This window comes from Mesocricetus auratus, unplaced genomic scaffold, assembly GCF_017639785.1.
Source record: "Mesocricetus auratus isolate SY011 unplaced genomic scaffold, BCM_Maur_2.0 Super-Scaffold_100024, whole genome shotgun sequence".
Taxonomy (NCBI): Eukaryota; Metazoa; Chordata; class Mammalia; order Rodentia; family Cricetidae; genus Mesocricetus; species Mesocricetus auratus.
The window spans coordinates 20,842,392-20,868,591 of NW_024429205.1; the positions used below are offsets into that span (position 1 = coordinate 20,842,392).

Here is a 26,200-nt window from a genome sequence, read left to right on the forward strand (position 1 = left end):
ACATCCTTTGTGTACCCCACTCTATCTGCAGTCCAAGCTTAAGCCTCATCCTTTAAGGCATGCTCAGCCATCCCGGAAAGCCCCTTCTCTATTCTCGATCTCTACTGGATGCTGAGTGGAAATGGGGAAACTGTCTTGCTTGTTGCTTGATAATAAAATAAGAGCACTTCATGTTTTACTTACAGCTGAGTGTGTTATGAAAGCTGCCAAGAATCGTTAAGACCTCAGTAAGTAGTTCTGTCACACTTGCTGAAGCTGGCTGGGCCCAGAGGCCATGTCCAGGTGTCACTCACCAGCACGCCTCTCATGGATGGGCCATAGTTGCTGTAGCTGCCCAGGTTCTGGGGTGGGGCCAGCTTGGGCTGTGTGCAGCAGAATTCACTGACCCTCATTTAGGGTCTTCACTGCTCTGCAGTCTGGGAAGCCATGGAGAAAAATGGCTTAAGGAGATTGAAAACTGGTCAGGACCCCTATTTGTCCAAAATGTCTGTGGTAGATTAACTCATCCTATAATTAATAAAGGAGAAAAGGAATCTGAGTAAAAACTAAAAGTGGGATGAGAAAGGTCCTATTCTTCCAGCACTGTTAATGAAGGCTTTGTGTATAAATAACTTTCCATATCTGCGAATAAATGGCACTTAAAACCAAGCGTCCGTTGGTGACTCATCGGGTCCTAAAGACTGGCCTTGCCTTTTGTGGTCAGTGAGCTTTCTTCCTGGTGACTCCACCATTCTAGACAGAAAACAGTTAATCCAGTATGACTTGGGATCCTACCCAAGATTGACTCCAACATTCTCTGCCAAGTGCTCATCTCCACCAGCTGCTTTCCTCTCCTGGTGAGCGGTGTTTGAAGTAAGGCCATTGTTCTCTGGGAACTGCTAAATGGCTCAGATCGGGCCGATTATCACACAGCAAAGGCATCTGATAGCATGAGCCCCAACCACAGGCTGCACCCCTGCCACACACAGAACTCTGAGTAATTTGTCATTGCACAACGCCGTGTCCATGCCTTTCTGTGCTTGAGCTGTTAGGCCACAAAATCAGCATGCAGTTGCTGTTAGGAGAGGGTTTCTGGGTTATTTATGATGTCGCCGCTTCCTCACAGTGACTGCCCCACTCCTGGCTTTTGAGCTGTGAGGATGAAGGGATGAACTGAGCAAGATTGTTTGGAGACTCTAAACTGTGCTAAAAGTTGGTTGGGGTGGTTCACTGCGAAGTGCTTGGCCCTTGGCCTGAATACCTGGTTCTCTCTCCCCACAATCCCATCATGCACTGCCTGTGAGGTCCCTGGCAGAAGGGGAGGCTGTTTCAGTCAGGAGGGAGCTGGGGTCTAAGCACATGCGGTAGACAAACAGCATGAACTAGCATTGTGCGGTGAGGTGCTTATGTGGAGGCGATACATTACTTAGCATTTGTATTATTTATTTTAGGTATTAATTATTATATTTATTATTATTGAATGGCAGCTGGTACTTAAATGACAGCTAGGTTTCTGCTCTCTGCACTTGTCTGCTGGACAGATCAATCACCAGAAGAAAGGTATGCATGCCTTTGAAGGACACAGAAGTCACTTGAGACTTAGAATTTTTTTGTATGTTACATTTCTCCTAGTAGTATCATTGACTGTTACTCTCTGTGGAAACCGGCTTCAGCCCTAGTGAACCAGGAGCCAAGAACATTTTGAAAACCACTGAGACCAACTGAATGGCGTTTGTTTTTCCACAAGATGACCATCTTGCTATCCTCTGCCATGTAACAGGTAGCCCAAGCTGGCCCATGAGCCCTAAGGAACTGCCTGCTTCTGCCTTCTTGCACTAAATTGCAAACGCACACTTGGCTTTTAAAACATGGCTGGGGGGGGTCATTTTATAGACTGAGAGATCCCCTTAGTCTCTGTTGTTTGATTTCATAATGACAACCATTCTGATGGGGTCAGATGGGATTTTCATACAGGTTGGTTTTTTTGGGGGGGGCAGGGTTTATATAGCTCAGGCTGGCCTTAAACTCCTAATCCTCCTGCTTCTGCCTCCCAAGTGTTGGGATCACAATCGACATCATTCCTAAGTCTATGTAGTTTTGATTACCATTTCCCTGATTGACCTTAGTATTCTTGGGGCCTTCAGTTTTAGTGCTTTTGTTTGGATAGAGGTGAGTTTCAGGCAAAGTGGGATGTTGAATCTAAGACTCCTTCAGGAAAGAATCAGAGAAAATTAGTCACACGTTTAGAGAATAGCAAGAAATCCTGAATCTACTGAGACTTTGGAACCTGGATCCTGTCCTTTGTTCCGTTTGGACTTTGACATTTACATTATCTGGGTGACTAGTAGAGTTAAGAGGGACTGGAGTGTGTGTGAGGAGGAATTGGAGGGAAGAGACTGTGGGGTGGAAATTATGTAAATACAGTACTCACGTATTAAATTCTCAAATGATTAAAAAAAATCTCCTTAAAGCTAAAATAGCACCGGGCGTTGGTGGTGCACGCCTTTAATCCCAGCACTCGGGAGGCAGAGGCAGGCGGATCTCTGTGAGTTCGAGGCCAGCTGGTCTACAAAGTGAGTTCCAGGACAGCCTCCAAAACAATACAGAGAAACCCTGTCTTGAAAAACCAAAAAAAAAAAAAAAAAAAAAAAAAAAGGCTAAAATAGCAAAATGTTTAAAATTAATAAGGGTGCACGCTGTGGATTATTTAATTAATTTATTTGGAAGTATCTCTCTATGCAGCCTTGACTGTCCTGGAATTTTTTATGTAGAACAGGCTAGAGTTGAACTCACAGAGATCCTCCTCCTACCTCTGGCTCTTAGGTGCTGGGATTGAAGGTACGCACACTACCACCGGGGAAGTTTTATATTCTTTAAAAAAAGCTGCCGGGGCTGGTGGTGCATGCCTTTAATCCCTGCACTTGAGAGGCAGAGGCTGAGGCAGGCCAGCCTGGTCTACAAAAGTGAGTTCCAAGATGGGCTACACAGAGAAACCTGTCTTGAAAAACAGTAACAACAAAAATCCCCCAAAGGCTTTCTATGTTGCTATTATTCTGGTGTTATGACTAAACCCAAGGCCTCATTCTTGCTATTCTTTATCACTGGGTCAAGTCTCCCTCCCTTATATTTCTAAAGGAACAGCAGTAGGGAAAAGGAAATAAAAGAGACATGCTGTCAAGGCTTCTTCCTCTTCTGGGCAGCAGCCAATGCAGAGGGACTGCAAGTTTGAGGCCAGCCTGGACTCATAGGAAATCCTGCCTTACTAGAAAAAAGGGGGGGGGGGCAGTATAGTGGTGTAATACCTTTTTTTTTTTTTTTGGTTTTTTGAGACAGGGTTTCTTTGTAGCTTTGGAGGCTGTCCTGGAACTCACTTTGTAGACCAGGCTGGCCTCGAACTCACAGAGACCCGCCTGCCTCTGCCTCCCGAGTGCTGGGATTAAAGGAGTGAACGCCCGGCGTGGTGTAATACCTTTAATTCCAGTCCTTGGTACGAAGAGGCAGGCAGATACCTGTGAATTTGAGGCCAGCCTGGTCTACATAGTAAGATCCAGGACAGCCAGAGCTCCATTGTGAGACTCTGTCTCAAAAAAAAAAAACAAAAAACAATCCCCCCAAATCCAAACAAAAAGTGAAAAAAAAAATCTGTGTGTGTGGTAGCATGTGATTATAATCCCATAATCCCAGCAACTCAGGAGATGATTAAGGTAGGTAGGACACACACACACACACACACACACACACACACACACACACACCGTCTTCCCTTTATACCATTAGCAGTATATTTACACAGAATACAACCTATAGCATGCACTACTATTTTCTACAAAGAGCAGGCAGATGTCCACATCTGTGAGCCACACACACCTGCTCTTGATTCTCCTGCTGGTCTCCATCAGCAGCAGTGGCCAATGAAGAGGGTGACATTGCATGGTTCCAATTTTTTGGGCCTGTAGTTTGATGCCATTAAAAAAATCTCTTCACAGTTTCAATCAAGTGTCCTCCAGAAATGTCTCCACTCTATGGGAGGCGCTTAGAAGACCCACAGTATAGTCCTGGCGGGTCTGCCCTGCAATGCCAGTACAGTTGCCAAGGAAAGAAGCCAGGAGCAGATCACAGGCTCGCTGCCTTCCGTTACACCACTGACCAGGCTCCGGAAGGCTGGGGTGATGATGGGTAGACTTGGAGAGTAGGGTGCTAGGAGGAGGAGATGCCAATCATAGATGGTTACAATGCACCTCTCCATCCCACGCTGCTAGGCCCACAGGACACTCCAAGCCTAGATTTAGAAGTTTCCCCCTGGACTGCTCTTGCTATGACTGAGGTGGCTGCTCCTCCAGCCCTGCCGCCCTTCTCCATGGCCACACTTTTAGTGTGGGGCCATGTCTGAGAGAGGACTGGTCCTAGACCCCCCTGGAGCACTAGTATGGGGCCCTGGGCACCTGTATATGTGAACCCAGTCCTGCTGTGGCGTAGTTCATCAGAAACACAGAAAAAGTAGCCTCACGCTTGGCCCTGGTTCAGTTCTTCAACATGAAGATGACATTTCTGGTAAGTAATTACAATTAGATTTTTAGAGCCCTGGGTTTTCAACTGATCACATGCAAGATTAAGAAAGATAATTTCAAACATTGAATTCCACCTGGTTAGCTAATAAACGGGGTGATCTGCTGATGTGCCAGTGGTGTGACACGGCTAATGCAGCCCTTCAGGGCATGACAGATGGCTTGTGTCCTGTCTGTCAGCTGCCTTAGCAGTTGCCCTGTCCTTGGTCCTTTCCTCATGACCAGCGAAGTCCTTGTGCATTTTTGGTCTTTTCTGTCAGCAGAGTTTTCAGAGTATTTTTATAAATGTCATTCTCAGGGCAAGGAGGGCTATTTGAAAAAAAAAAGTAGATTTATTTGTGTGTATTAATGTTTTGCAATTGTGTGTGTCTGCATACATGCATGTGCGTGGGTGCACCGTGTGTGTGTGTGTGTGTGTGTGTGTGTGTGTGTGTGCCCATGAAGGCCAGAAGGTTCTGGGTCCTTTGGAAATGGAGTTACAGTCAGTTTTGAACTACCAGGTGGGTACCTGGAATCCAATCCAGGTCCTCTGGAAGAACAGCTGGTGTTCTGAACTACTGAGCTATTTCTCCAAATCCAATGAGGGCTATTTTAAAGATTTCATTTTAACTATGTGTATGGTGTGTGTGTGTGTGTGTGTGTGTGTGTGTGTGTGTGTGTGTGCTTGCAGAGGCCGGAAGAGAGTGTTGTATCCCTTGGAGCTGAAGTTTCAGGTTGTGAGCCGCCATATGTGGGAGCTGGGTTCTCTGGGAGAGTAAAAACAACTGTTCTTCACCTCTGAGCCATCGTCCAGCCCCAGGAGGACACTTTAGGACTCAGTGGGCTTCCTGAGTTTTAGAGGTGTCTTTCACTCTCTGTAACCTGGACTTTATAGTTGTGGTCTTTATTAAATGAGGATATTGTAAAAGGGAACACTGAGTTATTATTTCCTTTTCAAATAATTTATAAGGAGCACTGCACCTCTGGTTTCACCTTTCCCTGGATATTTTAAATGTAGAATGTGAGGGATGAGATGAAGCCTGGGAAGCAGCCCCAGAGACAGCAGAGGGGAGCGACACCTGCACTCAGCCAGTTACTCTCCAGAAGGAGCTAGAACTCTGGGTGTTTCCAAAGGGTAGTGTAGATTGGGATTCCTCACAAGGGACCCTAAGCCGGGTCCTGAGCGTGGGGAGTTTGCTAGGCAGGACAGTAGGAGTGGCTAACTCATTTGAGCTACAAAGGCAGTTGGGAAATGTTAGAAAAAGGGTCGCTGCCCTCAACAGTTCAGGCTCCCACCACAGAAGTTTAATGAAAAGAGAATTTGATTATAGTCTGTAAGAGATCTCACGTCTCCTCCAGGAATGGTCCCTCAGGGACAAGAATGTGTGGGTGTGAACCTGCCAGAGCCATTGCTATGGGAAATGACTCGATCCCACCACATCACTTCCCACACAGCCCAGACCTTGCCTGTAGAGGAAGCAGCTATGTTGGAAGATGGCAGTGCCTGGGTTCTGTGTACATTGGGCAAAGCAAGCTCCTGGATTCTGCTGTCTAGAAACCCCCAAATGGCATCAGTAACCAGACAGACACAGAGGGATATACTAGTGAGTCATTTCTTTGTGGGTGCTCGCACGAGCTGGGCGGTATTCAGGGTTTACAGTGGGTCATTCCCTTCCATTGAGGCTGCAATACAAGTACAAGAAAGCAAGGCCTTTTCAAGATCTGGCAACTTCTCAAGATCTAGAGACAAGGAATTATTATAGAAGTCTTATCATGACAAGTGACAAGAGTGTCAGTGCTAGAATGTCAAGTCACAGAGAAGTGGACTGTCACCCAGATCAAAAGGCGAGGAGTGAGACAATACATAACTTATTTGCTCAGAACAGTGTATCTAGCTAATGGCTAAAGCAGGATTAAAACCGAGCCGTCAGCTTATATGCAACCTTCACTTTTTACTGAAAGTGTGACTTGACTCATCCTGCTGGTTTGCTGCCCATCATTTTCTCCCCAGGGGACATCTGACTTTTCTGAATGTATTTTGGGTCACCTCTGGGCATACTCACTTGCTTCCTTGTATTAGTCTGCCAACAAACCACAGATTGAGTGGCTTAAACAACTATTTCTCAGAGTTCTCAATGCTAGGGGGTCTGAGATCAAGGTGTCACCAAGATGGCGTTTCTCTTGGCCTTACCGGCGGCTCTTTCTTTGTGTGCATGCAGAGTGAGCTCTTTCATGGAACTGCCTCCTAGGGCATTCATGCCTGTGACCTCACTTAACCTTAATGGGCTTCAACATGTGGACTTGTGGGGACACGATTCAGTTCTCATCATGGTGTCACATGTTCTTCCACTCCCAAGAGTCTCACAATCCTGCCTGTCTTGGAACTTGCTATGTAGACCAGGCTAGACTCAAACTCACATTAATCTTCCTGCCTCTGCCTCGCAAGTGTGGGATCAAAGGCATACGCTAGCATGCCCTGCTTTGGGACCATCTTAAATAGGAGGGGCGTGGCTGATGAAGCACCAGGATTGCAGGCATATTCCATCATGCTCAGCCTTTTACGGGGTACTTGGCTTCCAAACTCTAGTGCTTATGTGTGGAGTTTGTACAACAGCACTTTACTGACTGAGACATTGCCATAGCCTTGCCTGGTCCCCTTTACAAGTCTTCCTGGTTAGCCAGCTGCTAAATCCAAGACCCATGACAAAAGCAGAGTAGGCTGGCTCAGTGCCCTGGTGTGAGGAAGACGGCCCAGGAGCCAAGCTGGAAACAGCAGATTCACCCAGAAGGGAGCTTGAACATGAGCAGTTTCTTTGAGGACGTGCAACACATTTGAATGATGGACAGAAGCAGCAGGCTCGACATTTACCGGGGTATTTCCAAGGGGAACTATATAAAGTAACGTTTGTGAGGAAAACTATTTCTTCAAAAAGATTAAGAAAAAAATCCTGTCAGAGTATGCACTGAAATGTCTAGACTGGACCCCCGAGGACCCCAAGTAAGAAGGCACTACTGGTCCTTCCAGAAGCCCTCACGTTGAGGGGTGGCCCAGTCTGGTTACATGGAGACTTAGAGTGCATGAGAGGCTGACTGTGAAGCCAAGACTAAACTGGACAGCAAGGGCTCCTCTGTATGACCACACCCACAGCCCTGGAGCGATGATGGGACCTAGCTTGTTTGCTAGATGTCGATGGCTCACAAAGCTCTTGGCTAAGCCCCAAAGAAAAATTTATTTCAAATAATAAGATAATACCCTAAAAACACAAGTTTATGGACACGATCTCAAACAACTCAGAAGGATATGAAGGGGAAAGTGGAGATGATCACGCCAAGCCATTCCCTTCCCAAGAAGTGATCAGAACAGCCTGGTGAGCTTGCTCCAGACGTACAATCTATATTTACCTACCGAGAACTGCAGTAACTTTCCAATAACCAGCACGACACAGTTATTGTGTAACCTCCTCTACTAAGCACATGCCATCTTCTCAATTTTGGGTTAACAGAAAGTTGAAATAAACATCCTTGCATGAATATCTGTACGTGATCATACCTGTGGCGTAGACTCCTGGAATGGGATTTACTAGGCATGAGAGAAAGTGTGTTTTAACTGGTACTCTCAGGTCACCCTCTGAAGACACTTAAGAATATGTTCCCATTAGAAGTACAAGGTGTGACAGAGTGTGGTTTTGAGCTGTTGGAGTATGGGCATTCTACCTTTTCTTTTTCCTCTTTTTTTTTTCCTTTTGTTTTTTAAGATACGGTTTCTCTGTGCAGCCCTATCTGTCCTTGAACTCACAGAGATCCGCCTGCCTCTGCCTCCTAAGAGCTGGAATTAAAGGCGTGCGCCACCACTGCCCGGCTCTACCTTTAATTTTTGCCAACCTCATGGGTAGTGTTTCTCCCTGCTGTTTAATGGGCATATTTCTGGTGTCCTGTGAGGGTGAGCATTGTGTGATTTCTTTGTTGTTCTGTACCTCTTGTTTTGAGACCTGCCTATTTACATTACTCTGGAGGGATATTTTATGTGGGGGCTGCAGAAGCGTCTGCTTCTGGTGACAGAATCACAAGCACTAGCCTTTCCTCCTCCTACCCAGTTGGTGCCCTCCCCATGCCGCACCCTCATCCCTGTCACACAGTACATATGTGCTCCTCTCAGAAGCAGAGGAGAAAGTGAATGAGCGCCTGGTGGGATACAGGAGCTTCTGAAGGCACTGGGCCCAAGGCCTCACCCATGCTATGCAAATCTCTCAGCTGAGCTGCATCCCGGCAGGACATGGTCCTGTGACTGACAATGGTGTCCACAGAGTAAGTCTCCCAAGGTTAAAAATCTGAAGGAAACAAAATCTCTTCTTGGATTAAAAAGTCAAAAACTACGCTGACACAGAGTTAAAGTCTTAAGCACTCTGTAGTCACCTCCTCAGTATCCAGCTTTCTGTTATTCTTTCACTGCAGTATTTTGCTCTCCCAGCTCTTCCGTGTTCAGTAGTGAAGGACACACAGACATTCTGTTCTGTTTCTGGACAGAGATCCACAAAGACTATGTAGAAACCCCGCACACACAACGACAGTGCATCTGACTGGAAAGCAAAGCGGGAGGAGGGAGTGTGCACTTCTGGGGAAACAGGCCAATGTCAGGCAGCTTCAGCAGCGGCCACGTGACAATCGGAGCTGTCAGACTTCCCAGCGGACTGCCATATGGCTTGGAGCAAGCAGTGCTCCCAGCACCTGGGCTGTGAGACACCTCTTACTGTGACCCACATTCATTGGTTCTAACTACACTTGGCATTAGCTGTTGGGCCTTACGCCCATTGTAGTGATGTGGCAGGCAGGGGAACAAGGCGCAGGGGCAGGGTAGGAGAAAGGTCTACTAAGATGGACTAATGACCCCAGACGCTGGGCTCCACACTGCACTGTCAGTCTTACAGTACCCAAGTGGTGGAGTAACGGGAACCTATCGTTGGGATAGGATCATAAAAGCCAGACCCCAGGATGGGAGAATACACCCCAAAGAAGCCACCTGTAGGTGTCTAGCAAGTGACAGCAATCACACCCTCCTATACTGTTCCCTCAGTAACTTTCACAGAAACAACCTGTACTTCTTCCTGGGCAATCCCTAGAGCAAATTCTTACGGTCTGTCATCAGGGGATGTCCAGGCAGGTGATGTGATGGGGGCCTCATCAGCAATTCTGAGTCCTGTCAGACGCAGACAGGACGAACAGAACAAACAGCAGTGCCGAGTGGGAGGATGCATTCCCTTTCCCCTGCTTTTGTTTAGTCTCGACTTAGTTATCCGTCCTGATTTATGGTGTATGACGTAAAGCCAGTGATTCTGGAGGACACAGATTTAGCCTGAGTCCTGCATTCTTGAAATGACAGTGTTAGGGCAGATTCTAGGGCTTAAGCATTTACACAAAGAAAGGCAATCAGCATATAAGGATCTTACAGAGCTTACAGGGCCAAATAATAGGACGACAATATAATGCTGCAGTTCATCATGCTAGCATGATAACCCCTAAGTATTGCTGTGTGTGTGTGTGCGTGTGCGCGCGTGTGTGTGACACAGAATGTACTTTCGTTGACTCCTGCATAGAACACGCACACGATCTGAGGCTGAGATGCAGAAATGGGAAAGGAGACACATCTGTCATGTCTTCCAAACTGAACAGAGGACATCTGCAGCTATTGCCACCCTCTAACCCAGCACAATGGGAGAAACAGATGTAAAAATAGAAGTGGCATATTCAACTATCGACAGAGGCAAAACTGAATATAGCAGCAAGCAGCAGCACTGACGTAGAGGCTGTCTCAAGTGGACAGTGTGCCAACCAATAATCACTTTCCTGCATCCGTGTCATGCCTGATGTCTGCGAGTGGAGGAGGGGACAAGCGAGAAGCCTGCGAGCCAACAGCAGCCAGTGATGTTCTGCTGACAGGAGGCCAAGGGGCTGTTTGCTGAGGGGAAAACGTCACCCCAGGAATCTCTCACCCCACCGGGCGACTTCTTTCATCTTAAACTGGCTGAATAGTTGCATGTGGTTCAGGCGGTGAGGCTGCTGCTGGATAAGCATGGAAGACAGGGGAGCGGCTAGGGCAGGGCAGAGTCTGTAAAGTACTTGCCACGCATCAGCATGCACCAGTGTTCCTTTTAGCATACAACACTAGCCAGGTACTGATATGCTACAGTTTGTCCATGTAGCTGCTGGGCAACACTGGGCATTTCCAAGTTTGGGGTACCTGGGAATAATACTACTTGGAATATCAGTATACATCTATTTTCATTTCTCTTGGGTATCTACTTAGAAGTAGCACTGTTGGCCACTTGTGGACTCTATATTTAACTTTTTGATGTACTTCTAGACTATTCTCCAAAGTGAATGATTTATTTTAAGCTCCTGCCACTGATGTACAAGGGTTCTAATTTCCCCAATCTAGATCATACTTATTATTTTCAGGGCTTGGCTGTGGATATTCTAGTGGTTATAAAGTAGTTTCATTGTGCTATTTTTTAAAACATCTATTATGTTATATTATGTATATGAGTTTTTGCATGTATGTATGTATGTGTATTATGTATGTGCCTGGAGCTCACAGGAGCCAGGAGAGGACATCAGATCCCCTGGAACTGGAGTTATAGATGGTTGTGAGCTGCCATGTGAGTGTTGGAACAGAACCTGGGTGCTTTGCAAAAATAGCCAGTGCTCTTAACTGCTGAGCCATCCCTCTACCCCTGTGCTATTTTTTAAAATCAAAGCCATGCATTTGTAGTCTAGTAATGAAGCTTATGTGTATATGTTCCATTCCTCTCCATTCCTATTTCTATAAGGGAAATATTTTAAATTCTTTCAGTTTAATTCTGTCATTTATTTTGAATTTCTGGTAACATGTTTGTGCTGTCATTTAAAAAATCAGTTTTAGATAACATTTCTTAACTTCCAAATATGGAAGAACATTTAGTGTATGTATACACAAATACACACTCATTTTATCTTTTCATTTTTACAATATAATCATAATCCCCATTGTGTTGTTATGGTTGTTAAATCAGTCATTTTTGACCTCTTGTATGCAAGGCATGCTAAATCCCCAGTCCACTTCCTCAGTGTTTGACACACCAAATTCTGCAAGGAAATGAAAAAAAAAAATCTGGACATATCCACACACTCTCTCCATCTCATTGTCAAGTCTCTGTGTCTCATAAAGTCTAGTTATATAGGCCAGGCTGGTCTCAAACTCATAGGCCTGTCTCAGTCCTCTAAATGCTGGGATATCTACTATTGCTTTCCTTTTAAAAGTTCTTTCTTTGGTATGTGATCAGAATTTAATTAGTATTTGTTGAATGAATGAAAGAAAGTATCTAGACCTCAAAAGAAAATATAAGAGATCAGGAGTCAGATCTCTATCTGTGGTCCCCTCCTCTCTGCCAGGTGCTTTTCCCAGTCCACAGCGTTAACACAGAAGCTTCCTCTGCAGGTGTTTAAGGCTCTGAGAAGTTTTCTAACCTGCTTAAGTCATGGCCAACTGTTGAGGGGCAAGGCTAGGCCTCCTGCCTCTCCAGCTCTAGATCCCCTCTAGTTGAGGTGATTTCTACAGAGAAGAAGCTTTTTGCATTGGCAGGGACATGAGCTTGGAATCTTTATTCTTCAAACTTATCAGTAAGTGCAAAGATCCAAATAAAACACAAGAAGTATCATCAAAATGTGAAAACTCGACTCACATTACTGTGTTAATATTGTCAAGGCTAAGATTGGTAGGACCCAAGGAATCCAGTCTTCCAAAATGAAGCAATTGAGTCATTACTACTCATTTGAATGTGCCCAACTTATTGCCACCCCAAGTAGTGACCTTGTGTGGTCCTGAGCATGCGTTCCCTTTGCTTAACTGGTGCCTGCTGCCCTGCTCCCTGATGTGAGCTCTTTGATCTTCATTTGACATCACAGATGGGGACATGGGGAGGCACCTGGTGTGGGGACCGAGTGTTTGGGATCACTCTAGGAAGAGAGCCTGCATGAGTGACAAGAAGAGCAGAGGTGACAGGGAGTGAGTCAAAAGGCTCCAAAGGTCCCATTTGTGAGCACCAACCCACCAGGGCTGTGACCGACACGCTAAGCAGAGGGGCCGGGCCACTTCCGTACCCACAAAGGTCTAACCTATCCTCAGGCCCTTCATGTCACTCTGGCAAGAGAAGAAATTTCTCTCATCTTGATCCAAACTTGGAGCAATTTTAGTCTGATGGAGAAGTAAACTAACGAACCTTTCTGATTTAGGGGCCTTTCTTCTTGACAAGACAGAAAAGAGATCTAATGATTCACAGTCCTCGGTGCCCAACGCAGCATGCTTCAGAGGGCATCCGGGGCACTAACTTCATTGTGCAAGTGTCCTTTCTCGTCTATAGTCTTCCTTTCATTTGGGGGTGGGGGGTGGGCGGTGGGCGGAAGAGGCTGATAGTGGAGTCCAGATTGGTCTCAAACTGGTGGAAATCCTCCTGCATCAGCTGCTAGAGTGCTGGAATATTTTGCAAAGCCCATTCATGTTTTTACCAGGTTCCCTCTCAGGATTCACTTTTGAAAAACAAATTGTATTTTAAAGTTGTTTCTTAACAAAAACATACCAGGACAATTTTTTAAAACAAACATATATAAATTTCTTATAAATGAAACCCCTAAATTTTTCCTCTTTATTTAATGCTAATTTCTCATCCCTGAAGTTGACATATTTTTCTGGTCAGCTCTTCTGAATTCTCAATTTTTTTTTCCAGAGACAGGGTTTCTCTATGTAACAGCTCTGGCTGGTCTCAAACTCACAGAGATCTGCCAGCCTCTGCCTGGGATTAAAGGCGTGTGCCACCACCACCTAGATAGCTCTTCTGAATTCTAACACTAAACAATTTTTATTTCCCTAGGTAGGTAATCATAAACTGTTGTCCCAAGTTGTCACTTTCCCATTTCCCATGGTAGCTATGACTTGTCTGTTTCATGCACGTTCCTGAACACAGCACCTTCCTGCAAAAGCGCTTGTGTGGGCAACTTTTGGAACCACTGCTCTCTTACTTTCTAGAAGGTAAAATGAGAATGACGACACATCTGCTTCATATAATTTTTGCAAGCATTAAATGAGCTATATGTAGGAGACACAGAAGCCTGCAATGACGTTATCATCTGTTGTCTAAAGAATGATCTCTGTGCCTGGACACCCAAGTTTATTGCTGCAGTATTCAAGGTAGCCAGGAAGCAGAACGGACGAATAGGTGAGGAAAATGTGGTGCATACACACAATGGAACATTATACAGTCAGAAAGAAGGATGAAGAATGACAACTGCAGGAAAATGGATATAACTGGAGATCACCATGTTAAGCAAAATAAACCAGACTCAGAAAGACAAGAGCCATGTTTTCTCTTACATGCAGAACCCAGTTTTAAAACTGTGTGTGTGAGTGTGTGCGTGTGCGTGTGTATGTGTGTGTGTGTGTGTGTGTGTGTAACTAAAAAGAGGATAATGAGAGGAGGAAGAGCTGTTCAGGGAGGTGAGAAGTAGAGTTGACAAACACGTGCAATAAGAAGGCAAACAGGAGGAAGAACTGTGTGAAGGAAGAGTCTAGCAGAAGGGCAGAGTGTGTGTGGACGGAGAGTCCAAGCAAAAGTATCATGAGACCGTATGACACGTGTGAAGATGCAGCAATGAAACCTATTTGTGTACTAACACAAAGATTAAACAAAAGAAAACAAAACAAAGAATGTTAACCAGTTAGCCTTGTTAACCAGTGAGCTTTGTGAGCCAGTGAGGCTTGTGAGCCATGAGCCTTGTGAGCCAGTGAGCCTTGTGAGCCAGTGAGCCTTGTGAGCCATGAGCCTTGTGAGCCATGAGCCTTGTGAGCCATGAGCCTTGTGAGCCATGAGCCTTGTGAGCCAGTGAGCCTTGTGAGCCAGTGAGCCTTGTGAGCCAGTGAGCCTTGTGAGCCAGTGAGCCTTGTGAGCCAGTGAGCCTTGTGAGCCATGAGCCTTGTGAGCCATGAGCCTTGTGAGCCAGTGAGGCTTGTGAGCCAGTGAGCCTTGTGAGCCAGTGAGCCTTGTGAACCAGTGAGCCTTGTGAACCAGTGAGCCTTGTGAGCCAGTGAGCCTTGTGAGCCATGAGCCTTGTGAGCCAGTGAGCCTTGTGAGCCAGTGAGCCTTGTGAACCAGTGAGGCTTATCATTCCTACACTAAGACATGTTGTGTTTACTGCTGCAGCTTTAGCTCCAGCCTTCTTCCTCATTGGTTGCTAGCATCCAGAGCATGGCTGCCACATAACTGAATGAATGCATATAGGAAATACAGCAATGTTTTATGGATAAGGAAACTGAGGCTCAGAGAAGGTTGGTGACATAAAGTCTCCCAGTGAATTTTAGGGGGGACTAAGAGATGGCTCTCCTGCCTGGCTGTCTTCTGTCACACCACTCCTAGGTCTTATATCATCATCTCAATCTTCAGACATGGTATCTTTGTTATTAGATGATTTTCAAGTGCTAGAAATAATTTAGAGTAAAAAGGATTCTTCGTTGGAAGCCTACCGTGGTATCCACAGCCTTGACTGCTTCGGTGGGAATGTGCTTTGGAGCAGGCTCCGTCTGTGACAGTGTCACACATCCCGAAGCCCCTAAGGTGATGACCACGACCTGGCAGCCCCGTTCTAGGAGAACCAATGCAGCCTTCCCAGCCTCGGTCGGGTTATTCACTACAAGGCCTGTTAGAATCTCAGCCTGGAATACATGAGGAAATAAACCATGGTGAGAATAAAGCAATTGAGATCTAATGCAGATTTGTCCCATTAAAAATGCCTCCCCCATTCTTCACAATGATCAAAGCAATGGGAACCTTGAAGGACACTGGTGCAGAAACATAAATAAAAGGAACTAAAGTAAACAAGTCTGTAGTAATGTGCACCTTTAACCCCAGGGGAGGCAGAGGCAAGCGAGTCTCTGTGAGTCTGAGACCAGCCTTTTCTACAGAGTGAGTTCCAGGACAGCCAGAGCTACATAGTGAGACCCTGACTCAAAAAAAAAAAAAAAAAAAGGAACAAAAATAATGACAACAAAAATTTACTGTGTCGGATATTCTTGGAATGGGTATGGTGTAGTTTCAGGCTTACTATCTCAGTATTTGGGAGGCCAAGCCAGCCTGCATTACAAAGTAAGAAATGACAACAAACAAAATCCACACAAAAACAAAAACCCCAAACAAAACTTTCTTGGTTGGGGGGGCGGTTGGAGAGATGGCTCAGTGGTTAGGAGCGCTTGTTGAGCTGGCAGAGGAATGGGTTTATTTCCCAGCTCACACGGAGGCTTGTAATCACCTTAACTCCAGTTCCAGAGGGTCCACCCCCTCGCCTGACTGCCACAGGCACCAGAACATACATATATACAGGTAAAACACTCGGCTGCATAAAATAAGTCTAAAAATATTTTTTAAATTCTTGGGATAACTGGGGGAATCAGATATGATTTACATATTAGGCGCCTGTAACACGGGCACCTAAAGATGCCAGTCCCCAGGCCGCTCCTGGCGTGGCATCTTTCTCATGCTGCTGCAGACAATTCAGTTTTGTTTGTCTGCTTCTGTTAGAGAAGCTGAAGCAGGACAGCCCTCTGCTGCTCACGCCTCTATGACCTTCCTTGAATCAGTAAATACGGTAAATACAATAATTAAATGCAATCAATGAGGAGGATCAGTCTTTCTCCTGGAACAGAAAAGCATCTTGGGCATCTCTGGGGTGCTTCTCTGCTTGTAACACAGGTAGTTAAAAAAAGCACTCCAGGAATTATATGGTGCTTTCTGACTCAATGTATATAACTAAATATTCTTTTCCATATTTCAGCTTAACCACATACTGTATAAGAGTGCATGTATGCCCTGTTTGTAGTTGCTGTGAATGTGCCCAAATTAAACCCATCTGTTATATGAAAATGCAAAGTATGCAACTAGGCTGCTGAGATGGCTCAGTGGTGAAGGCACTTGCCACTAAGCCGAAGGACCTTCCCAACCTTCCCCTGAAACTTCCATACACAAGTCATGGCATATGAGAATGTATGCACATGCACACATACAATGTATAAAACCCTTTCAAAGTGTATAACCAGATTATGTCTTTCCTGTGTTACAGTTTAATCGTATGCTATATATTCCTAAGATGGGACTACATACCACTTTTACTTGCTCTGGGCATGCCCAAACGAATCCTGGTGTATAAAAACTATTCCTCAGGTGTTTGCTTGTTCTGTGATCCCAATAGCAAAGGCTTCCTGAACTTGGCCATGTAACTTCTCTTCCTGTCTTCTGTGTGGCCCCTTTCAGTCCGGACTGGTTGTACTCTGAGACCATCTTTTAATTTTAAATATTTACTTAATTTTTTATGTGTCTGAGTGCATGTCTGTGTACCATGTGTGTGCAGGAGCCTGAGGAGGCCAGATGAGGGCACTAGACCCTGAGTTAAAGATAGTTGTAAGCTAACATGTGGGTGCTGGGAACAGAACCTGAGGTCATTACACCTTTTTTTTTTTAATGATTTATTTCTTTAAGTTTCTTTCTTTCTTTTTTTGGTTTTTTGAGACAGGGTTTCTCTGTGGCTTTGGGGGCTGTCCTGGAACTAGCTCTTGTAGACCACGCTGGTCTCAAACTCACAGAGATCTGCCTGCTTCTGCCTCCCGAGTGCTGGGATTAAAGGCGTGCACCACCACTGCCCATCTTAATGATTTATTTTTATTTTATGTGCACTGGTGGTCTGCATGCATGTGTGTCTGTGTGAGGGCATTGGATCCCCAGGAGACTGAGTTATACGCAGTTGTGAGCTGCCATGTGGGTGCTGGGAATTGAACCCAGGTACTCTGGAAGAATAGCCAGTGCTCTTAACCACTGAGCCATCTCTTCAGTCCTGAGGCCATTATCTTAAAGAATAAATTTTGTGTTAATCTGTTTTCCCAGGACCAGTTCTGTCTGCTAAATTAACTGATCTATTTTCAGAGATACTCATTGATACTGTCTAAAAACTTTGACGTCATGGCTGGAGAGATGGACCAACTGTTGAGAGTACTGGCTGCTCTCCCAGAGGTCCTGAGTTCTAGTCCCAGCAACCACATGGTGGCTCACAACCACCTATAGTGGGATCTGATGCCCTCTTCTGTCACAAAGTCAATAAAGCTCTCATATTCATAAAATAAATACATACATCTAAACAAAATCATGTTTAAAAAACTTTGAAATCTCTGTTGACAACCCCTCCATCCATGTATGTGCATGTGTTCCTGTGTGCATGTATGAAGAAGTCCAGGCTCCAAAGGCAAGACATGGATAAGTCCCATTATGTTTTAGGAAACATAATAACAACTATTACAAATATGGATGAAGAATCCCTCAGCCTTTGAAGTTTTCAACTCTTGCCCCAGGCACAGAGCAAGTACAAACTATGCTATGCCCTAACTGAATTCCCTATGCATGGAAACTGGGAATGACAATAATTACTATTGCTTTGGAGAATTTACTGTATAGAAATAGGTAAATATAAAGACATGGACAGGATACAGTAAGACAGATGCTGTGTCTTAATGGATTTTGTAATTTAATGGAGAAGATACATCAACTGAATAAAAAAATTGGGCTGTGAAAATTGTCTGAAGTATAAATAGTGTTTTTTTCAGTATCTACCCAGGGAATCGAAGCCAGTTTGGTGGCAGAGAGTAATGTAACCTCTTATTGTGAAATGGTCACTATCTCCCCCAAGTCCCTTTCCTAGCCCAATGCCTAGCCATGGTGGTTGCTCAAAAATGTTGCATAAGCTACTGTGGTTTGTTAGAATTAGTTTCCAGGTAGCACCCTTCCTTGTCCTGTGTGTCCTGACAGATCACATTTTCAAGAGAGCAGGTTAAGAAAGCCTAGACCTTCATTCAGCCTCAGCATCAAGGGAAAGTAACCTTTATTATCAATCCCTTCCTCCCTGTGTGTGTTGCATTGCCAAAATGCATAAGAGTTCTGCAACTCAACAATAAGAGAGTTTTTGTCTAAGACTGTCTTTCCGTAAAAACCGTGATTGAGATCTCATTCCTACTCTTATGAAAGAGTATATAACATCACTGCACTGACTGGTATGTTGTACGGGTGTATATATTCTGACCCTTCGATGAGACATTGCTTCCTTCCTTACACAGCAGCCTCCATGGGAACTTGAGTCTCTCCACCGTGTGGTCACCGTGCTGTGCACTATAAGGCAGCGGCCACTCCAGGAGTTGTGTGCAAATTACAGTTGCCAGATAAAACACAAGCTCAGGGAATTTTGGTTTTCAGAAAAACAACAAATAGTTTTGTATGTTTGTTCACCAATTATTTGAGTTCAAATGTAACTAGGCATCTTGTATTTTTATTTGTTCAACCTGGCAACTTTAAAATTAACAAGTCCAGGAAAATGTGAAATAATTAAAATGAAGACAATGTATCAATAGTGTGGGGACTGGGCACGGGTATAGTCAGCATCAGATTAAGGGCTATGGCTCAGAATCCTTTGCCCCACTCAGGGCCTAGTTATTTCCTGACCTCCACACACCAATAAAATAGTGAATTCATATGTGCTCAAACTGATGCGATTAGCCCTGCCTCTTTGTTTTGTCCAATTGCCTGAAAGTTCTCTATAGAAGAACCATGCTGGGTCTTTACCTCACTTTCATTGCAGCAGAACACATTGGAGAGGGTATAGAACCGGGGGTCCAGGTCAGCAGTGGCAGGAGCTGGATTGAACAATGTTTTCACTGCAAAGGGATGGGAACGGGAATTAATAGTTATCATTTAAAAATATTAACTTAATATTTTTACATATTTTTAAGGTTAGATGTAAAGTAATGGGTTTTAGTATAGCATGTTCATACCTTTTATGTACAGACATTAAGTGAGAGAATCCGCCATCATTTTGCACTCACCAGATTAAACATCTACTAACCCACAGATACAGAAAGGGTCAAGATCTCCATCTCAATGACAGTCTAGCATCAGTTCTTCTTATTTCCACTTCCTCTGGTTTTCACTTTACCACTTTGGCTTCAGGGTAAGCATCATATTTACAACTAACATGACTGTAGAGTTCAGGCCAGGACAGCAAGAACATTAAAGCAACAGTCTGTCATGAAAGGGCATGCATGAATGCAGGTGGAAAGGTGGCCATTTCTGTAGGTTAATATAAGCGCTTATCTGTGGGGCTGGTCCATAAGTTCATTTTTAAGGGAAGAAAAAAAAAAAAGCGATGACAGGAAAGAAACAGCAAAGAATTAGAATTTGAAATTTTCCTAGTACTAACAGCATGTAGGAAACTGAGGTATATATATGTATTTTGTGTACCCATGCATGCCTCCACAATAGATTAAAGAAAGTCACTCATGCTAACACACGCGTGCGAGCGCACACACACACACACACACACACACACACACACACACACACACACACACCTTCCGTTCTTGGCTTCCAGGAGCTACCTGGGAACAAGAGAAGATTGAGAAAGGAGGAAAATTTTATTCACAGACTGAGTGCTAGCTCAGACTAGGCAACTACCACAGAAGGGTGGATGGGGATAGCAGAGCAAGAGAAGAGAGGATGTCACAGCCATTATTACAGTGACAGAAGTGCTTTTCAGAGAAAATGCAGACATCAATGCAGACTCTGGGGCATGGTCAGGCTGTGTCTGAACCAAGCATCCTTTTGATTTTATGGTCTGATCCTCTTTAAAACAGCAACATATCTAGACCACGGCTCTATTTATCCTAACACATCCCTCCAATGCATAATATATCACAACAGTTTTTGGTGTGAAATTCTGCTAATTCTGCTTTAAAATTTCCATTTGCAAAAGCTCCCAGTTTGTGACAGAACAACTAGATTGGCTGTTCTTCTTTTACCAAACTGGATCCATCTATTCATGTGGTAAAGAATGTCACTTGTCTAGTCCTACATAAAAATCCCTTTAGCTACAGTTCTCATAGACTGTTTCAGAACCATGGCTATGAATTTGTTCACATAACAGCAGAGCCTGCTCAGATGTGGGACTTCTAGGCTCCACTTGCAGCCCACTGAATGAGAATCTCTGATATGATCAGGGAATCCATACATTCACAAGTTCCCTAGGCGACTCTCATATAGCTAGCTTGACAGTGACACATCCCACTGTCCTGGGGAGATGTTAATCAGCTCATGGCTTCTGGAGATGGTCCACTGTAGCAACCCTGTGAGCGTGTCCAGACTGCTTCTGTATTTCCTAGGTCTTATTTAACAGTTGGGTCTATCAGTGGTCTTGGCTAGTATAGGCTAACAGTATTGCCACATTTTTGCTATTTTGGACTTTACAATGTCCTCCCACATAAATTCTGCTTTTTTTCCTGCTCAAATTTTTGTACAGGACAATTGTGTGGTTTAAATTAGAAAATGCATGTAAAAGCCTCATGTAAACTATAAGTGTTGTCCAAATATAAAGGATTATCACTGTTATTATACTGTCCTTTGCACACAGAAGACACCCCCGCCTGTCCACCCCTCTTTCTTCTGCTTGAGTGTGGAGCCCACCACCAACCTCCCAGTGGTTTCTCATGTCTTTTAGGGCTTAGAGATGCCCATTATACAAAAAGGTCCTCTGTGCCTGAATTCAAATGTAGTTAGGTTTTAGGTATCCAAATAGCATTGGGGTAGTCTGAATAAGAATGGCTCCCATAGGCTAATATGTTTGAATATTTTGTTCCCAGTTGATGGAACTATTTGGGAAGGATTAGGAGGTGTGGCACTGGGTGTGGGCTTTGAAGCTTCAAAAGCTCTGCCATTCCCAGTTAGCGTTCTCTGCCTAGTACCTGTGTCCAAGATGTGAGCTCTCAGCTATTGCCCCAGAACCATGCCTGCTGTCTGCTGCTGTGCTCTCTGCCATGATGGCCGCAGGCTCTAATCCCTGAAACTGTAAGACCCAAATAAACTCTTTCTTTTATGAATTGCTGCCTTAGTGTTCTATTGCTGTGAAGAGACACCATGGCCATGACAGCTCTTATAAAGGAAAGCCTTTCATTGGGGTTTGCTTGTAGTTTCCGAGGTTTAGTCCATTGTTATTTTGGTGGTGAGTATGGTGCCATGCAGGCAGACATGGTGCTGGAGAAGTAGTTGAGAGTTCTTCATCCAGATCTACAGGCAACAGGAAGAGAGAGCCACTGGTCCTGGCTTGCGCTTCAGAAACCTCAAAGCCCACTCTCAGTGATACACTCCCTCCAATGAGGCTGTGTCTCCCAATCCTTTCAAATAGCAACACTCCCTGATGACTAAGCATTAAAATCTACGAATCTATGGGGCCATTCTCTTTTAAACCACCACAGTTGCTTTGGTCATAGTATCTTACCATAGCAATAGAAAAGCAATTAATACAAGTGTATTGTTCTTGATTTTCCTTAAGCATTAAACTGAATGTCATTGCTCAGCTTCTGTTATCCCCAAGCCTGCATCCCTAAGCGTTTGATCATGGGTGCGGCATCAAGCCACCAGTAACAAAGATGCAGAAGGAAGCCACTCTCAGATAAGTTCCTTTTGATTCCTCCAAAGATTTGGTCCCTCCAGGACCTAGCAATGCCTTGTGCATGGTCGTCTTACAGAAGGTGACAGGCACAAGTGTGAAGTATGGTAATGCTCATGCTTATGGGAGAAAATCAAAGGGAATTCTACACATCTATACAAGGAGTTGGCTTTAAAAAAATGGACCGGCTGGTCTAAGTAGATTCGCTGGTCCTCTTTTTCCTTGGCTACCTGATAAATACTCTAAAGATGCTAAAATGAATGAAGTCATCTATGCTTTGTCAGAGGAATATTTCTATACTTAATAACCAAAAAGAAGGCAGTCTTGTGCCATTCCTTCCTTCCAAAATAAGACAAAGTATAACTATATGTGTATATGCTTGTACAGAAGAGAAAAACTCCGAGCAGTCACTCACTAAACTCATAAATGAATAGTTGTAAAGATGACTGTAGATTCAGTGTTGTACTTTAGGGAAAGGCCTCAATCTTTGAACATTTATCATGTCTTCTAATGAAGAAATGACATTTGGTTTTGTAGTGAGGGACACTGGAGAGTAAGCTGGGATACAAATGATGTACCATCAACAAGGTCTCAACAATTGTGGAAGCCAGAAGATGGCATCATTTGGGTTTACCCGGCTAGTCTCTACATCTTACTATATTTGAAAATTTCTACAATGAGAACAGATGTTAAAGAAAATTACATTGTGTTTTAAGCATCAATGGCTGGAATGAGGAGCTCTATAAATTAATTACCATAAATATAGCATAAAATCAAGCAAATCTTATTTGCCTGTATTTCCCTGGGGAACATAATTCTTTCCAACTGACATGGGTTATGTAAGCATGGTGTGTGATGTGTGGTTTATAGTACCTCAGCTTAGGGCAGAAGTGAAAATACTACAAGGAAATCACTCTTCTTGGCTTCTCCTGCTATAAATAAACAGAAACCCTTAACCAGAATGAAGAAGCATGAGAAAATAGTAGACACAGGTAGTTAAAGGGGTACAAATTTATAACACCCAAGATGGAAAAGACGATGTCATCCTGGGACCAGGCAAAACCAGAGAACGGCTTGGAGCTGCAGAGAGGGTGACATAACAGGGATCATCACTCATTACAGAGGTAGATGCACTAAACTCCTGGCTATCTTCACCACACACCAATGGCTGACACCATAGTGTTGACGAGGAGGTGGTGGCACCTAGGGAAGCAGCTGGTAGGCTGGGAAATGGGGCAGAAGGCCTTCATGCTGCCATGGAAGAGAGGATGGCCAGTTAAGAATGCCCTGAGAACTAGCTCAGGGGAGGAGGGGTCTAAAGTTACCCCTGAGCAAAGGAACTGTGAGAAGAGTGGGTACCCCAACACTGGATCGGCTGTCTCTCCACTAGAGGCTCTTTATGGGCGGGGGACTTGAGCTGCAAAATAGCTCCAAGTTTGGCCCACATGTGGGGCAATGTTATTGCAAAAGTCTCCACAGCCAGCCAAGAGGTTCAGTTTGCCAAATGGAAAAGGGCTAAAGTGGCATTAAAAGACACTTTGTATCATACCTAGGATTTAATCTTGGCAATCTTACAATCTCAATTATTTATAATTGTCCTTGTAATGTTCCATTTGCTTTGAAATGGATATAAAGACCAGACCCAACACGAACAGTTTCACCATTGGCAGCCCCAGCACAGCTCTTCCGGCAGGTCTAACTGCACTGTGACCTAGTGGGAACTGATTTTGTTATTTCTTTGTTTTGACACTGTTAGTGCTGTGTCTAAGAGCAATTCTTTTATTTGGGTAAACCAGGGAGTTTTGAGACAGTGCGTTCAAGATAGGACTTTCCTCTGTATTTTAAGAACTGTAGATCATCATCTGGCTACATAATGTATAGAGTTCAAATCTGCTATTTGTAAGGGGTGAAAAAGAGGCGTGATAATGAAGTCAGATGACGAAGAAGAATAACGTTTTCTCACAGGCAGCAAGTCACTAGTGTTGCCTGCTGGGCTCTGTGATCAGTCGGTGGTGCCATCAGAGACTGTGAGAGTTCTCAGCCTGTTTCTGCTGTTGAACAGCAGAGGATGGTGGGCCTGGAGTAAGCGGGTGACTTTTTCTTCACTGAGGTTCCTATTTGCTAAGTGATTCATTCGGAAGTCAATACCATCATTCATGATCCCTAAGCTAGTGCTCTCTTTTCATAATAAGTAATCTCCTCTCTCTCTCTCTCTCTCTCTCTCTCTCTCTCTCTCTCTCTCTCTCTCTCTCTCTCTCTCTCTCTCTCTCTCTCTCTCTCTCTCTCTTTCCCTCCCTCCCTCCCTCCCCCATCCCACCCCTGCCTCACAGTGTAGAATCCAAGCTGCATCTGGCTGGCTATCAAATAAGGCCAGCTGACTGGTCCAGAGAGAGCCGCCTTCCTGGAGGAGTTCTAGGCAGAGGAGAGTGGGTGTGCACCCTCACTGTTAAGATGCTTTAGGGTACCTTTGCTTCTTGAGCAACAAAATCACATGCTGGCTACTGCTACAATGTGTGGACTTTGCTGCTCTGCTCTTCTCAAGGACTGAGCTCCTCAACATCAGTACCACGTGGCAGTTTCTAAAGTGGGGTCTGGGGGCAGCAGCTCTTTGTCGTGGAGCCTGAAATCCTGTTGTCTTTCCTCATTAGAAGTGGGAGGGTGATTGAGCTCCCTGAGTCTCAATCTGAGGGATCTATGTAGCTGAAGATAACACTGAACTTTTGATTCTCCTGTCTCAGTCTCCCAAGTGTTTGGAATTCTATGCATGCACCCCCATGCCCAGCGTGTAGGGTTTCCTGGGATCAACTGTATTGAAAAGAACTTTATGAGTTATAAGCTGCAAACTACACATAAGCACAAGGTGTTACACATCCAGTCTTTTACAGAGTAGCTGCCTTTATCTTGGTTTGGCTCTCCATAGATCCAGTTTTCCATGATCAATGTCAATGAGTCAAAAAATATTAAGTGGAAAAGTCTTAGACATTGCAGTTCTTCAAATCTCATGCTATCCTGATCCATCCCTCTGGGGTGTCAATCATCCTACCGTCCTATATATACAGCTTGCTATTGTTAGCCACATAGTTGGACTGTTCAGGTATCGAGGTGTTTGTGTTCAAGGAACCCCTATTTTATTAACAGTGGTTCCAACATACATGAGCAGTGAGGCTGGAATTCAGGTATGCCAACATAGAGTCATACAGTGCTTTCTTTTGGTGATAAAGTCTAAGTTCTTGACTTAATGAGGCAGGAGAAAATGTATGCCGAGTTTGCTGAGATCTTTGTTAAGAATATACCCATTAAACTGGAGGAAGGAAGATAAAATAGCACTAGTTTAACATTGTACCTTAAGATGCAAAAGTTATGGCCATTCTATGTGATGAGAGCTCATTAAGATGCAAAAGGCATTAAAATAGTTCAGTGCTATGGCAGGCATCCACCGGGGGTTCTGGAATGAATGTTCTCCAGATTAGATGGGACTACCATGTAGGAAAGATCATGCAGAATTAATGCTCAGGTACACTGGATCTTTGTAGAAATAGGAAGTAGGACACTAAGCATGGTGGTGAACACCTGTAATCCTGCAACTGGAAGACAGAGGCAGGAAGATAAGAAATTCAAGGCTAACACAAGACCTTGTTTCAAAACAATACAAACAAGAAGCTAAGTAAGCGAGGTGGCCAGTTGCTTACCACCACCCACCCTCTTCTTGATGCCATAAGACCCTCAGCTTCTGAAGGGGAAGAGCTGAGTGACAGGGGTCAGAGGAAACATTTCTGGACCCCGACGAAATGACAGCCTGATGTCAGGCTACCTTGCATCAAGGTGACTCTAGCTTTTCCTGTGGAAGGTTAGGGTCTCACCTGTGCTGGCTGTACCTTCCTGTCCTCCACAAGCGGGGCAGGCTGCAGAGAACTAGAGGAGGCCAGAGGAAACCGTGGTCTGTGAGAAGCAAGGATAGTAAGAAAGAGAACTGAAGTGAGGATACACTGTACAAAGACAGGAGAGCAGAGAGGCACAAGTATTCACTTTACCTGCTTAGAATGAGTACAAGGCACAGAATAGGCTTTTCTGTTTTTGAGACGGGGGTCTCATGTTAACCCAAGCAGGTCTTGAACTTGCTATATAGT

The 26,200-nt window shown here is 44.5% G+C and overlaps 1 protein-coding gene across 1 annotated transcript in view; it reads right to left on the reverse strand.

Moving 5' to 3' along the window:
* Positions 1-26,200, reverse strand: part of Rbks (ribokinase) — an 82,976-nt gene that overhangs the window by 17,322 nt on the left and 39,454 nt on the right. Inside the window, exons 6-7 of the mRNA XM_005073564.4 lie at positions 19,199-19,290; positions 15,070-15,258 (exon numbers count right to left, since the gene is read on the reverse strand). Of these exons, the coding sequence (XP_005073621.2) occupies positions 15,070-15,258; positions 19,199-19,290 (281 nt within the window). The remainder of the gene's footprint in view (positions 1-15,069; positions 15,259-19,198; positions 19,291-26,200) is intronic.